General features: G+C 33.9%; 1 protein-coding gene and 1 pseudogene across 4 annotated transcripts in view; both read right to left on the reverse strand.

The window, feature by feature from the left end:
• Positions 1-5,887, reverse strand: part of LOC7468156 (probable methyltransferase PMT5) — a 6,585-nt gene extending 698 nt beyond the window's left edge. The window contains exons 1-9 of one of the 4 annotated variants that reach the window (XM_052456796.1): positions 5,722-5,887; positions 4,334-5,257; positions 4,082-4,217; positions 3,640-3,880; positions 2,794-3,019; positions 2,396-2,555; positions 1,950-2,251; positions 1,203-1,335; positions 382-585 (exon numbers count right to left, since the gene is read on the reverse strand). In XM_052456796.1, the coding sequence (XP_052312756.1) occupies positions 436-585; positions 1,203-1,335; positions 1,950-2,251; positions 2,396-2,555; positions 2,794-3,019; positions 3,640-3,880; positions 4,082-4,217; positions 4,334-4,845 (1,860 nt within the window). In that variant the 5' untranslated portion in view covers positions 4,846-5,257; positions 5,722-5,887 and the 3' untranslated portion in view covers positions 382-435. Of the gene's footprint in view, positions 1-381; positions 586-1,202; positions 1,571-1,949; positions 2,254-2,393; positions 2,556-2,793; positions 3,020-3,639; positions 3,881-4,081; positions 4,218-4,333; positions 5,258-5,721 lie in introns of those variants that run through there. The other 3 variants (XM_052456797.1, XM_052456798.1, XM_024610833.2) reach the window with 3 other exon arrangements.
• A 2,889-nt stretch (positions 5,888-8,776) lies between these two features.
• Positions 8,777-11,258, reverse strand: LOC18102633 (protein KTI12 homolog; annotated as a pseudogene).
• Between the last annotated feature and the right edge of the window lie 3,611 nt (positions 11,259-14,869).

Consider the following 14,869-nt stretch of genomic DNA (forward strand, 5'->3'; position numbering starts at 1 on the left):
GGTGATTGGACCGATCATCGTGAGCACTGATTACCACTGAGCAGTAACCACGCCTACAAAGCGTTGGCTGCCAAGCTCAACCCAAAAGGAACTTCTGTTTACAAGTACATGTTACCAAGTGTTTATGGAGTTTATAATGAGCAAGCTGCTTAGGGTCTTCTGTTTTTGTGAGAACCAGCACAGACATAAACTGAGCTGAACCTCAAACTTCAATTGTTTGCCCCACCGTGGGGCTAGGACTCAAATCCTCACCCCTCTTGTTTAGCAAGCAAGGGTACCAGCGAGCCACAAGGCCATTGGTGAAATGTATACCATATTAGACAAAACATTACTGCCTAAAGTTTTATTTGTCCAATTTTCAAGAGAGATTAGATGAGTTACCAGAGCAAGAACATGTACACTTTCATGGTGATGGGACTTCTGTTGCTAGATCACTCATTTTTTCATAAATGGTTTTTGGCAAACAAGTAGCCGCTGGTCACTGCCATTATCTAGGTCAATCACCCTTGCTTCCCAATGTATCTGCATAGCAAGTGCTCGTGCCATCTCAATAGCTCCCAATTTATCAGAAAATATAACCCATCCCTGCAATAAGACCAGAAAAAAAAAACAGAAAACAAAGGAAGACAGAAAACAGAATTAGAAAATGAGGAAAAGCAGCCAAGCACCACAGGAAACAAGGAACAACATCAATGCATTCTAAAATGGGATGGGATTTCTTCTTGTTGTTTTTTACCTTTATTTTTTAAGCATAAAGGGCAAGGGTGGTGGGCAAGGGTGAGGGGAGTTCAGGATATCATATTAAAGGCAAAATGGGAGAGATATTGTAGCTAATTATGAAGTTTGGCAGATATAATCATTCCTTCGATTTGACCAGCAAGATTATCAAGTACTTATTATTCCTCATACTAATCATATACCTACACATGGGGCTTAATTGCACCCAAGGATAGATTTCTAGTTTGATGTCGCATTCAAAAGATTTACAGCATTAAAAAAGACCACGAGTATCAAAGCATGTATTGCATACTTTCAGAGTACAATTCCTGGAGAGGAACATGAGGCAATGCCCAGATGCTCCACAAAAAATCAAGGCAATGCTAATACACCACTTAAAATCAGAAAGTGAACAATCTTATAGGTCATTGCAAAAAATCTCAAGGAATGGGTTTCAGAAATACCAGGAGTAAAGTAAGAAGTACCTCAGGGCGTAGAATTCGATCCATCTCTAAAAATAAATCCATCATGGCGCATCTCTCTGAACTGAGATGTGAGAGGAGCCCATTAGCATGAAGCATGTCATATGTTCGGGGGTAAGTGGGGAATGGCTCACACCTGTGCAAAAGAAGACAGGTTGTTCCCTTTGTTCTTAAATTGAAATAAGATAGCATATTCCTTAACATGTTGTCATGGAAAAATTGATAAGATATGACCGGAAAAATTGATAAGATATGCTGTGCAATCCAAAGCAGAAAAAATGATTTGCTGCCAACAGCTTCAGATCTTTCAGCTCAGATTGAAAATGTAAACTTTATTAGTAAAGTTGATGTCCATGCTTTTTGCAAAGAAGCTGCATGAAATTTTATAGCACCATCAGAGTCATGATAAATGCATCTGCAGCATGGGTAAAAGATTTCACAATTCTTCTTGCAGGGTATCTTGATTTTCAGAAGTTTTCAAGAGGATGTTGCTCAATACAAGTTAACAGGCAAAAATTATACTGCATTTACAAAACCTAGAGCATTTTAGGGGAAAAAAATTGATTCACCAAAGTTCCTCCTCAAAAGAGTTTAAAAAAGAAGACAGGTCATGCAACCTCTTTAGTTATCAAGGCGTTTTTCAAAATATCAAGAATAAGCAAGACAATAAAGTTTTAAATGATTTAAGGTGAAAGAAACTTAGAAACTAGAATTATACAACAGCATGTGTCTTAAATGAAACTAACATACCAGTCATGCATGACACCAGCAAAACCACGATCAAGTATGAGAGGAAGTGTATTAGGAGCCCTGACAGGCACAACATTCATCACCCAAACTAATTTCTTTTCCTCCAGCATTGCAGCATTTAAACCTCCGTATTGTGCATTCATGTCCATAACATTGCGTACCATGTTATATGGAGGTGTTGGATCTTCATCACCTGGCCTCTTAGGATGGTCGGAGAAAATTATAGGTGAAAGCAGGGACCAGTAGTTTCTGAGAGCTGATCTCCAAACCTGAGAGTCTTCAAAGAAATCTTCTGGCTGAACTCCTGCAAGGATAATAATGGATCAATAAACTAGAACGGCCATATAATGTGATAAATTTGAAATAAAAAAAAAGTTTTAAAGGGACAAAGTAAGAATATAACAAAAGAAAAGGGCAAGAAAGTAAAATGTGTTGAAACAATACTTTCCATGACCTACAAGCTCTGCTGAGCTCAAATGGGGACCAGAGGACCTGTTCTGGATGGGAATCCAGCGATTGCTGGTGGTCCCGCTTATACATGACATGAGGGGTTGATAATATGGAGTATTGTGAACATCATTGCAAAGTGGTAGAGCACCATGCTTGCTGCAGGAAAGACCAAAAGGTAAAAGAACTATTATTGTTTTTCCAGAAAAATTCTAAGTCGGAGAAGAGAGCGAAAAACACAGAAGCTTGATAATTCAAGTAAGCCATAAAAATTGAAAGGCAAGGCCATGTTTCAGAAGCTGTACAATACAAGTTCAGAAGTCACAACCATTCAACATATGCAAGGGAATAAAAATTAATTTTGGGGATACTGGTGTGGTATTGTTAACATCCTCACCGAGATTTATAGCAATGAACATCCACAGTTTTCTGCCAGATGAAAGTCTCATCCTGCTGAGCTATAAGATTCCAACAGATATTTTCACTAAATTCTTCTGTTGGTGTCAGAGTGCTTCTCTTCTTTGTATTCGATGAACTTCCATGTGGATTGCTTGCTGGTGAAGTTAAAACAAAGTAACCTCCAGGCTTAAGAACTCGATCCACTTCAATAAGGAGCATGCCATCTGTTTTATTGAGTCACTGTTAGAAAGTAAAGAGAGCAAATTTGAAAAAATACAGTCCCTTCAAGTTCTCCAAATACTATGTCAGTATGGAATCAAGAGTGACATTACAAAGAAACCTTCCCCGGTACTTTTGATCTTTAGGGCTCTAAATTCAGCAATACAATCAACCAGAACATGAATTATTTTATTGCACCTATCTCTTCATCATTCATGTACCTTCCAGAACTAAGAAATAACCATAATATGTTGATTTGACACAATCTATAAGTATCAGCTTCTTTATTATAACAATACGCCTAGATTTTCAAATAGTCTTTCCCTCATGATGAGGACATAGTTTATAAATGTAATTTTTAGAGAGGAAGGGAAAACTCAATAGATTTACAGCAGCTGGTTGACATTGCCAACTTTAGATAAGCTATCCAAAATCCATGGTTGTATAGGAGAACTGACATTTTGAAAAAGAAAAATAAGAGTAAAATATAGCAGCAACAGAAATATATGTCAATAAATCAGCAGGGGGCAAGATGGTAACTATAAAGCTATAGCCAGCAGCACCCAGAGTAAAGCCATCAAGTAATCAGCAGAAAACATTCCTTATCTAGAAGCTAACCGAGTACCTTTTTCATCCCAAACAATACCACATTGAGCACAATGAACCATGTCAAATGACAATGGTGGATATGGAAGTTGTCGTGAAATAAAATTGCCAATCATCGCTGGAAGACCTCTTTCAAGGGCCAGTTGAACTTGGCTTCCAGTTGCCTCATATGCCGCAATACAAATAGGCATTAGTTTCAATGATACTAAATGAGCTCCAAAGATACCAAATCCACAACCAATATCTAGCACACTTTGCACCTGTAATGAACACAATACGTTAAAGAGATATATATAAACAGCAGATGAGAAAAGGGAAAACAAAAGGGCATCTTTGACATTAAGGTCATGAACATCAATACAATATTATATCAAACAATAAAGCACTCTATTCTACAAATGCTTGTGTTTTTGAAATCCAATTTGCACCCAAAAGGTAACAGTAATGCCAAAAACACTTACACCAGCTTGAAGGAATTCAGAATCACTTCCTAACCCTATCATCTCTGCAACCTGGCGAGAATAGTCTTTGAGACCATCAAAGACCAACCCATCCTCAGAGTGAAAGGCAAATTGATTCTCTTCCACTAACATCAACCTGTAGTAAATATATCAAGAAAAAATAAAAGTACTCAGAAACAGGAATACAATCATAACTTGTAATGACCATTCTAATATGGACCAGAATACCAATTAGGATCAGTCAAAAAATACCTTTTGGTCAAGCTCCCGGAAGAAAGAAACTGGTCTTTGGTTATCTTAACATTTGCGCTCCAGATTGCATCCCTACCAGCAGGCCACCTTAAGGGGATCTTATAGTCCTTTGGAGGACGAACCAAACACCGTTCCCTTTGTCTTGAAATTTCACAATGCCGATCAAACTCCTCCCCATCTTTAAACCCAGCGAACAAATTTGCTGAAACATTGTAACAAGGCACGTAATTTTCTTTTTCTCTGCCACAGAGTTCCAACTCTGTTTGCCGACCAGCTCCTAGTGAGATTGTTCTAAGCTCCAAATAGTCAACCGCCGCTTGTTCCTTTAACCTTCTATAACTGGAATAAACATCAGGCAATGGAATGGGAGTCACAGAATCAAACACACTCGAAGAAGTAGAACCCAAGATAGCGATTAGTCCAAGCACACAAACAAAGCACAGCAGCAAACAACTAATTGGCGGTCTGGGGCCAAGAATAGCAAATGGTTTATTGAACCAGGGGCTTCTCATGTCCAAATTATTAAGAAAATGAACTTCAAAATCCACTAAATATCCAACTTAAATCTAAATCTCCAAGAGCTGCAGAAACCAAAAACTATCGTAGCACACAAGCTTCTATGTATGTTACCATGAATCCGCACAACTCCAACAAGCATTGAATACAAGATCCTTTACACTTCCCTACCAACAAACACAGATCTTCCACAGCGAAGTCAAATTCACATCATCCAAAAGACAGAAAAACCAGTGTGATTGGGACACCCGGATTTCAATTCCGGGTTGAGAATAACAAATCCACAAAATTGAACTATTTGGAAGGAATGTAAGCTCTCGATGACGACCTTGAATTTCAAAGACAACCAATATCTTCCTTCTCAATAAAAAAACAGTCTCAAGAAACTAATCAGTCAAGATCAACCTGCTACAAGAGTCAAAACAGCAACAAACAAAACATAGCATCAGTATCACATCGTTTTGAATCCCTAACGGACTGTTTTGCCATTTTTATCGAACAGAAAAATGATAATCTTGTAATGAATTGGATTTGGAAAGAAGAAGATAGAAAAAGAAAAAGAAAAAGAAAAAATTTCCTAGGATTCTGAATTCTCTTTTTTCGGAAACTTTCTAGTTTCTACTAGAATTATTTCTCTGAGAGGAAATTAATTTCCATCATTCACACTCAGATCTCGAAAAAGAAATAATTGAAAAAAAAGAAGAAGAATCACATGCAGATCAGATCCAGAAGAAAAAAACGACTAACAAAATGATCATTTACAAGAAAAGAAAAAAAGAACAATGAAACACGCATTTGATTCATAAATGGAACGAGAACAAAAAATAAAAATGGAAAGCCATGGGGGGTTTTTCAAGGACGAAATGAATTACCGTTTTTGTTTCGTTGGAGAGAGTCGTGACTCTCGAATGCGAAAATGAGAGAAAGAGAAAGGTCTTATGGAGGGAGGGAGAGAGAGTCCAGTTTCATGGGTTATTGCTGGTATGGATGTGTGTCTGTCAATCTTGTGATGATGATCAGTTAATTAATTATAAGTGATCAGATCCAAATTTCCCCCATATCTTTACTAGAAAGTAGAAAGGATAAATAGTAAATACCTGAAACATTTCTTTCCTTTAAAAAAATAATAACAACATTAGATTGAAATAACATTTCCAAGTTTTTGCTTTTTCTTTTTTTTTTTACTGTTTTTGGAATTAAATGAATTATGGTTACAGAGGATGTGCTGGAGTGACAGGTAGTAACACGGCTGTTAAATTGGCAGTTGATTACACCGTTGTTTTCGGCGTGTATAATAATAATAATATACCTAAATCTGGTGGATGCTAACAACTAAAAACAACCGTTTCATACTTGGAATTTAAGGTTAAGTACAAATGTGAAGTTGCTTTCTTTTGAACCAATCAAAACATATCACGATATGTATTTTTTTATTATTATTATTTAATGGTGAGGGTACAGATCAAGTGTTGCTTTCCTTTGCGTCGGTCCAAGCATATCAGATCGCATGTATTTTTGTTAATTAAAAACTATGTATGTTTCTTCTCGACAGCCAAACATGCCCCTACGTCACCCGACCCTTAAACTGTTCTATTTGTAATAATTAGGCTGGTTGGTTTGGTAACCTAACATGAGCGGAGTAGTAATATGATTTTAAAAAAATACATAGTAAATAACTCCGAGAGATAAAAAAAACAAAAAGTCAATATTTATCGTTGCTTTATCGTGATCATTATTCAACTACTAAATTTTTTTTTATCAAAATAATACTAACATCATTATCATTGCAGAAGGAGCCATGACAATACCAAGAAAGGTTGTGTATGTTTCGAAGCAATGATTATAGAGTAAACTAAGTAAAATATCATAAGATTAACATCCCATACTTATATTTAATCATTTAATTTAATTAAAAAATAAAAATTATATAAAATGCTAACTTTAACAGATGAAAAATAAAAAAACCTTAAATAATCGGATCATTATCAAAATTATTGAAAAATCCTATAAAAAATAAAAAACAAATAACATCATAAAAAATCAAATTAAATAAAAAAAATGAGTAAATTTAAGGATAAAAATGAAAAACATTAGCTTATAAAAAAAGAAAAAAAAACAAGCAAACCTGAGCAAATTTTCCAAACCTAGGTTAATCTCTTAAATTTGCTTCTCGTGAAATCCTAGACCCGAACTCAAAAGAAACTTACTTTCCAACAAATTTAATTTTGAAGTGTGAGATTAAAAAAAAACAATTAAAATAGTGAGGATCAAATTGATATGAAAAAAAAACTCGAGGATGATGAAATTTCAAAAACAAAACTTTTAAAAACTCATATTATGTAAAACAAATATCAATTAAAATAGTGTGGTCCAAATTTGAAATGTAAGAAAATCAAATGGGTGAAATTAAAAAAAAAAAATTTCATAAATTATTTCAAATAAAACAAATAGATCTAAAAATAACAAATTGTATGTGAAGTAATAACAAATTAAAAGGATGCTTTTAAATTCTGCAAAGTCAACACGAAAATCAAGGATAAAAAAAGAAAAAAGGGGTTGCATGCGCAAAATCCAAGATCCGTTTGGAACATGTGCTATACCGAGACAAAAAGAAAGCCAAGATGATTTAAACGCTATCCTGAAAGCTATTATTAGACCACCGCACGATCTTTTATGTGACACGTAAAGAGCATGGAGACAACTTGCATGTTGGCGCGTGCAGGGTCAATTTTTGAATAATATATATTAATTTAATTATCAAACAATCTCTCAACTAATTTGATTATTAAAAAAAAACGAACGTGAAAAGATGCAAAGGCTCTTGACCTAAGTTTATAAATTCTTTTTTTCAAGGTTAAATAAATTATCTTATTGTTTTTTTTTTAAAAAAAAAAAGATGATAAGGCCTCTAGTTCAAGGCTTGATTTTTTTTTCAAAGGATAATTAAATAATTTGAATGTTTAAAAAACATATAAAAACCTTCTTGTCTCTGTCAAATTCACAAATGACCTTTTCAACACTAAAAATAAAAAAAAAGGCCATTATATTCCCATACAAGATTTAATAATTTGTGACGAAAGGGTAAAAACATTAAAATATTGCTCCAATCCAATTGTTTGTATCTTTATCCACGGTGGAATCCTAAACTCCAAAAGTTTTTTTGTATTTTTTCTCCTTAAAATACGGTATGACGTATTGGCTGTCCAGAAAAAAAAAAGTCATTTACTTTGCATGCACGCTGATAACTACGTAAACAAATCAATTCAATTTCGGTACACACTAATCATATAAAATATGATAGAAAAAGAAATTTGTAATATTTTTTGCATGCACAAACATTAAAGTATATATTTTTATTTTTTTCTAGAATAAAAAAGTCTATTACCTATAAAATTAACTCTATCTATGAAGCAAAAAAAAATTAGATCATTCAATTATCATATAGAATTTGTAATAATTACATATATGAAAAAAATAAAAAGATTTTAAAATAATGGGCCGGGTGAACCCGTAACCGTCCACCAGACTCGATTTTTTCCAGATCCATTTGACCCAAATGAAAGCTGATAAAAACCCTCGTCCAACCAGGAGGGGCGATCTCACGCCAGGCATCCTTGGGAAATTGCCATTTTTGATTACTCAAGCTTATTCAACAATAAATGCAAGGTGAATATTTGTTGTTAAATCACCCAACCATACCAATAAGAGGGTAGCTGGACCCCATGACTCCCATTGAGATATTTATTTATTTATTTATGGAGCACTATTCTAAACCGAAAGAGCTAGTTACTTAGGGTGGTTCGAGTGTGGAAAAACATGGAGTTTGGTTCATGATTTGTTTTTATTTTTGTTTTCTTTTTTATAGGAGACTTACCTAAGACAGGAATACAACCCTGCACCTTACGATAAGATTCATCAGGGACCATCTGGTTGAGAACTTGAGAGACTTTCTTGATCCAACAATACTACAGCTCAAAATGTCTCACGAGAAAAAAGTTAAAAAGGAAAATAGCAGACCCAATGGTACATTGCTGTCCCCGTTAACAAAATATTGCTCGGATTTCAATGATACACAGAAAAAAAGGCAATACATTCAGCGACAAATCCTGTACAGTGGGACTATTTGTCCACGTTTGTTGATACAGAAACTTAAACAGCCAACACTAACAGAAAACATAATTCACAAGGCTTCACTTGAACCAGAAAGCCACTCCCAGTAGCAGATTAACGGTATAAGAAAATCCCCATATTCCTTCTTCAAGCAGTTCCCAATTCCCTGTTCAAGTAATCGACAAACATCCGTTTTGCACTCTCTGCATCTGACAGTGGGGGCGGTCCACTTAAGCTTGTCTGACCTGTCAGCTTAATGAAAGTCCGACGCAGTCTCCGCAGCTCTGGTAGCCCGACTGACCTTGACATATTAAGAATTGGTAATTCCTGGCTAAGTGAAATTCCATTTAGAGGCCCCCCAATTGACTGGGATTGTGCTTCTACAACGACATCGATAACCTCTTGCGTTGCCCTGTCAAGCTCTTATAGAGAATTTGCCTCTGAAAATCGTGCACTCTGTGTAGCAATTGTTGGCTGTAAAATTTTAACATCCCGAGTTTTTTAATCAACTTTTTTTTGTCAAGTATGAAACGGCATCCACGATGGCAGCAGAAGATTTCAGAATACCATCTTTACATGGACATAATTCAAACAGAGGAGAATCCCAGCGACTTCTTCTATCTGGCTTCTCAAACAGATAGTATCATCATACGTGGCTTCACACTTCTCCCTACGCTGTTCATTCCATTTTTTACACTGAGTTTCTTCAGCATCACAGAACAGCACACAGTATCTTATTCCTGCAGCACGAGCCAAGCACCATAGCTCATACCTATAACCCTTGATACTGTTCAAAGAATCCACTATAATTATATTGTCTCTCGACACAGATCTATCAACCTCAGACCGGAGCACTCCTCTTAAATTCTTCTCTGCAGTCATATTGGCATAACTTTGATTACGATCAAGATGAAAAGAAGCTTCATCAATGATTCGAATGGTTGAGCTAGATTCTGATTCCTTGAGAGCTACAGATAGGCAAAGTGCAACTGTGGACTTCCCACTGCATGGCTGGCCGCAAATTACAACCAAAGCCATTTGGAGGAAATCTTGAACACCTTCCAAAATAACTGTTTACTGCCTGAAATACAAGGAAATTGCATCAACAATGATTCCTTCACCTTTACTTGTGCATCTAAGTTTCTTGATTGTCTACTCTATATCTCCTTTCAATTGCATTTACAAAAGCATGCAATATGCCCAGAATAGATTTGAAATAAAGAAATAGATTCCACACAGATGGTTGAATAATCACCCTCAACTACAAATTAAAGAATAACAGCACATGTCAATCATTAATATATTTATTGTCAATGCCAGTTGAAACTTTTGGTATAGAGAACATTGAAGCAGAGGAATACAAGAACAATAGAAGTGATGATGACAACACTGTAAAAGACACATAAAAAGGAGGTATGTTTTTATTTGTTTCACACTGTAAAGCTTACAGAACAAAAGAAAACAGGAATCTTTCTATATGTTTCAATGATGCTAATTTTGTCCTGCAATAACCAATTATCAAAAACTCTCTTTCCACTCCAAGCACACTTTCAAATCAACTGAGAGGGAGGAAAAACAATAAATCTATTCAAAGCAATAACCCAGTTCATATCACATCCTTCCAAGAATTTTAAAGCGCTATCAATTTTATATTATGTAAGGAGTTCACTGTTCCACAACTGTGGAGGTGATCATATAGAATCATAGGGAATGAGTTGTTGCAGAAGGAAAGGAGATTATTTTACCTTGATAAATCAGTTTTATTATTTCTAATAAAAAACTAATACCAGAATTTGTTGCACAAGCTAAAACCCAAATGGGCAAAAGCACCAGGCTACCAAGAAATCTATCAAAAACATAAGACACGCGAAGAAACCCATCAAATAACCGAGCCATTATCAGCAACTACGAGACAAATTCACAGGTCATTAAATGAAAAATCACACTCGTAGCAATACATCAACAAACACGAAGACAGCTCGACACCAACATAAACATCACTAAAAAATTTAAAACTTTTTTTAAAAAAGTTCAACATGTTCTTCTATCATTGCATATAATTAATTTATTAATTTAGGAGAATAAAAATGAGAGGTGTGAGAGAGATACAAAGTAACCAAATATATTACCAAAAATTAAATGAAAAATAACAATCTCTGAAGTTAAGTAAAATATATTTTAACACGATTACTTAAAGTTACCTTGAGCGGAAGCGGAAGCGAAGCAGGGGAGAGGGAAAAGGAAGCGAAGCTTCGACGCAGCGCCGTGTAAAGAAGACAAAAAAAAAAAAAAAAAAACGCACGCGTGGTTTAGACAGGGTTGTAATTGACCCATTAGTTTATGGCTTTTTCGAGTGATGTACGTGTCTACACCAGACCAGGTCTAACACTCCCACTAAGCCCAGCCCACAGTATCTTTTCAATCAGGTTGGAAGACCATCAAAATCTCGAACAACTATAATGCATCCTGCGAGTATACCCTTAAAATTATAGACAAAAAAATTTAATTTTAATTAATATATAAATTTATTTAAAAAATTATCCAAATCACCTAATTAAAATTAAAAAAAGGTTTAATAATCAAATATTATAAAAAAAAGAAGTGTTTTAACCCTTATGTTGGGGTTGAGAATCCAATGGCATGTAGTGATAAAGCATTATTTTCTAGTAAAACAATCTAAAAATATAACTATTTTTGACTTTATATGTTTTAGAAAGTATTTGAAAATGTGATAGTGGTTGTTTTCTAAAGTGTTTCTTGCTAAAAAATGTATCAAAATAGTATTTTTTTTTAAAATTATTTTTTATATTAACACATTAAAACAATCTAAAAATATAAAAATTTAATTTCAAATTAAAAAATTTAAAATTTTTAAAAAACGCAAATTCAATCAACCTCGTAATTGATATTGAAAATTCACCTTGAGAATTAACAGTACTCGAATTGCAAGCAACACTAAATTTCACTAGTTTTAAGCATTATCACAATCATCTACTAGGCTAGGTTTTTTTTTTTTTTTTTTGAACAGCATATTCATAAGGAATAAATGGGCATAACGTTAGTCTATCACATGATAGATCCAAAAAAAGTATCTTAAGTTATTAAAAATACTGAACCACAAGGAAACAGAACAATTCTGTCTTGAGCTTTTCACTTTTGAAACCAGGCTAGGTATTTTTGGACACTTGCTCTCTCTTCCTATCCTCTTTTCTACCTCTACCGAAAAGCAGAACTACCTGACAGAAGGGCATGGACATGAAATGGCAGAGACAAGAAGAATCGCATATCTTAAAACTCGGAAAGAATAGATATAAAGCTAAACATATTTGATTTGACATATAAAGCTAGACATGAAATGGTAAGCAATGTTGATAGGTGCCATGAGGAAAGACATGGATGAAAAAGTATAAGCAACCCCGCATCAGGCTTCTGGTTTAGCAGCATATGGTAAAACCCAAGAAGCCGTGGAATAATGATAAATCTGCAGTTCTATACAATAATCTAGTGCAAAATAGATTATATATTCAACAAGTTTTCTCTTACGGCCAAACCCATTAGCTAATTCATTTGCACTCATATCAACTATCATATTAATCGTTATTCGACTTCTCTTAATTGTTACAATATTTAGCAATGTTGTTCTTACGAGAGTTCAGGGTGGGGAGATGTGAGTCGGCTACTGGAACAGGTTCGACCTTTCTTGAACATTTACAGCACCATCCCACCTATTACTCAGTGTACAAGGATGAACATGAACAAGCATAAAATGATCAACTGGATCTCTAATGCTTCAAAGCCATATACCAGACAAATACTGGCTTGCTTGGCAAAATGCTGAAGCATCCAGATTTATTCCTTCCTTTTAGTTTCTTTGTTTTCTCAGGAGTTCTCTCTTCCTGGTCATATATATATATATATATATAATCACTCCTAAATTAACATGTTTGATCAGTTCATGGCAGGACTAGGCATGAGAAAATGCATGGACTATGTCCATAGGTCTGCATTGTTTAGTACTTTAGTTTTGGATAATGGAAGAATTTCGTTTAAAACAAATAATTTATCTGGAACAACTTAAATGGATTGGCCTAGATATTATATCAAGGTGGGTTTGAAGGGTTTCAAACAAGGAATCACGAACCCCAAATGATTTTTAACTGACATAGATGTTTAAGTTGATTTTTTTTTCTTCCTAAAATGATTCTTTTTAACAAAGTGGTCCTCTCGCACTAGTAGAATTTAAGAAAACAAATACTAGCAGGGACAGTTGTTAAATTGCTAATAATTTATTCTAAAGAAAACCGTGATGCATTAACTTGCTCAATTGTTTTCATTAGAATTATAAACAATTACAATTACAATTATAAAACGGAGGAACATCATGTTCAATACTCTAAGCAACATTTTTTCCCTTTATTTGATTCCTTAGCTTATTATATACCGGACGAAAAATGTAGAAGTTTCAATCTAAAACAACTGACAACAACTCTAGCACAGAATATGGAAATGTATATCGATAAAACTAGATTATTTTTGTACCTTGTGATGCGGGTTGTATTAATTTTTTTAATATAAAAAAATATTTAATTGTTGTTAATATATTTTTTTAAAAAAATTAACTATAAGAGGATTGACCTGATGTAACTTGATTGATTTGGTAAATTCAAATACAACTCGGACAACCGATAAAAATATAGTTTATTTTAAAAAAATCAAGATAATATTTTTTAAAAAATATTAAAACAATAATACATTAGATCAACTCGGACCAACTTATCAAATTTGCTATCCAGATCATTATTAAACTCAAATCTCAATCAAATGAATGTTAAAGGATGTAATTGAGACAAAATTCAACTAAAAATATGAGCAGAGTCAACCCGGTTTAACCTGCCAAACATGGGTTACGAGATCGGGATAACTCATAGAAAGTAAGTTAAAACAAATTATAAAGTTCAATTTCTAATTAATCTAATGTTGAAGTATAAAATTTAAAAAATTAATTAAAAAAAGAAACAAAAAACCACTCGAGTCAACCACCAAACCTGTGAACCAGATTATAAGACCAAAATAATCTCATAGATTACAAACTGAAATAAATTATAAAGTTTAATTCTCAATAAACCTAATATTGAAGGATGAAATTAAAAAGAAAAATCAACTAAAAAAGGACAAAAAAACCCCCGAGTCAACCGACCTAACCCGTGACCCAGATTATAAGACCGTGATAATCCCATAAAAAAAAGTCATATTCTCAATTAACCAAATATTGAAGGATTACATTGAAATAAAAAAATAAAACCAAATATAAAAAAATGATCCAAGTCAGCTTGGGTCAATAGACCGAGATAACTTCATATAAAGCAAATAAAAAAATTATAGTTAAATTATCAATTAACCCAATATTAAAATAAAATATATATTCAATTAAAAAAAACAAAAAATACCTAAGACAACATGACTAACCTTCAAAACTCGCGAGCCAAGTCATGAAACCATGATAATCTCACATAAAGCAAATCAAAAAACAATTATGAAGTTCAATTCTCAATCAACTCAATACTCAAGGATGAAATTAAAAAAATGATCTGAGTCAATATGGCTAACCTGCAAATCTTGCAACCTGAATCATAAGACCGAAAAACTTCGTAGAAAACAAATCAAAATAAGTTATGAAGTACAATACCCAACAAATCTAATCTCGAAGATTAGATTGAAGAAAAAAATAGCAAGTTTAAAATAATAATAATAAAATCTTCACAAATGTAAAGATCAAAGTGAAAAGAAGACCAGTTTTTCGCTGAATCTTTATTGCTCCAATGAAAAACAAACAATTTAAATATCTGTTTTTTGGGTAGAAACTCCTAGTATATGTTAATAATGCCAAGGGAGGGAGAAAGAAACAAATAA

Source organism: Populus trichocarpa, chromosome 10 (genome assembly GCF_000002775.5).
Source record: "Populus trichocarpa isolate Nisqually-1 chromosome 10, P.trichocarpa_v4.1, whole genome shotgun sequence".
NCBI classification, from domain to species: Eukaryota; Viridiplantae; Streptophyta; class Magnoliopsida; order Malpighiales; family Salicaceae; genus Populus; species Populus trichocarpa.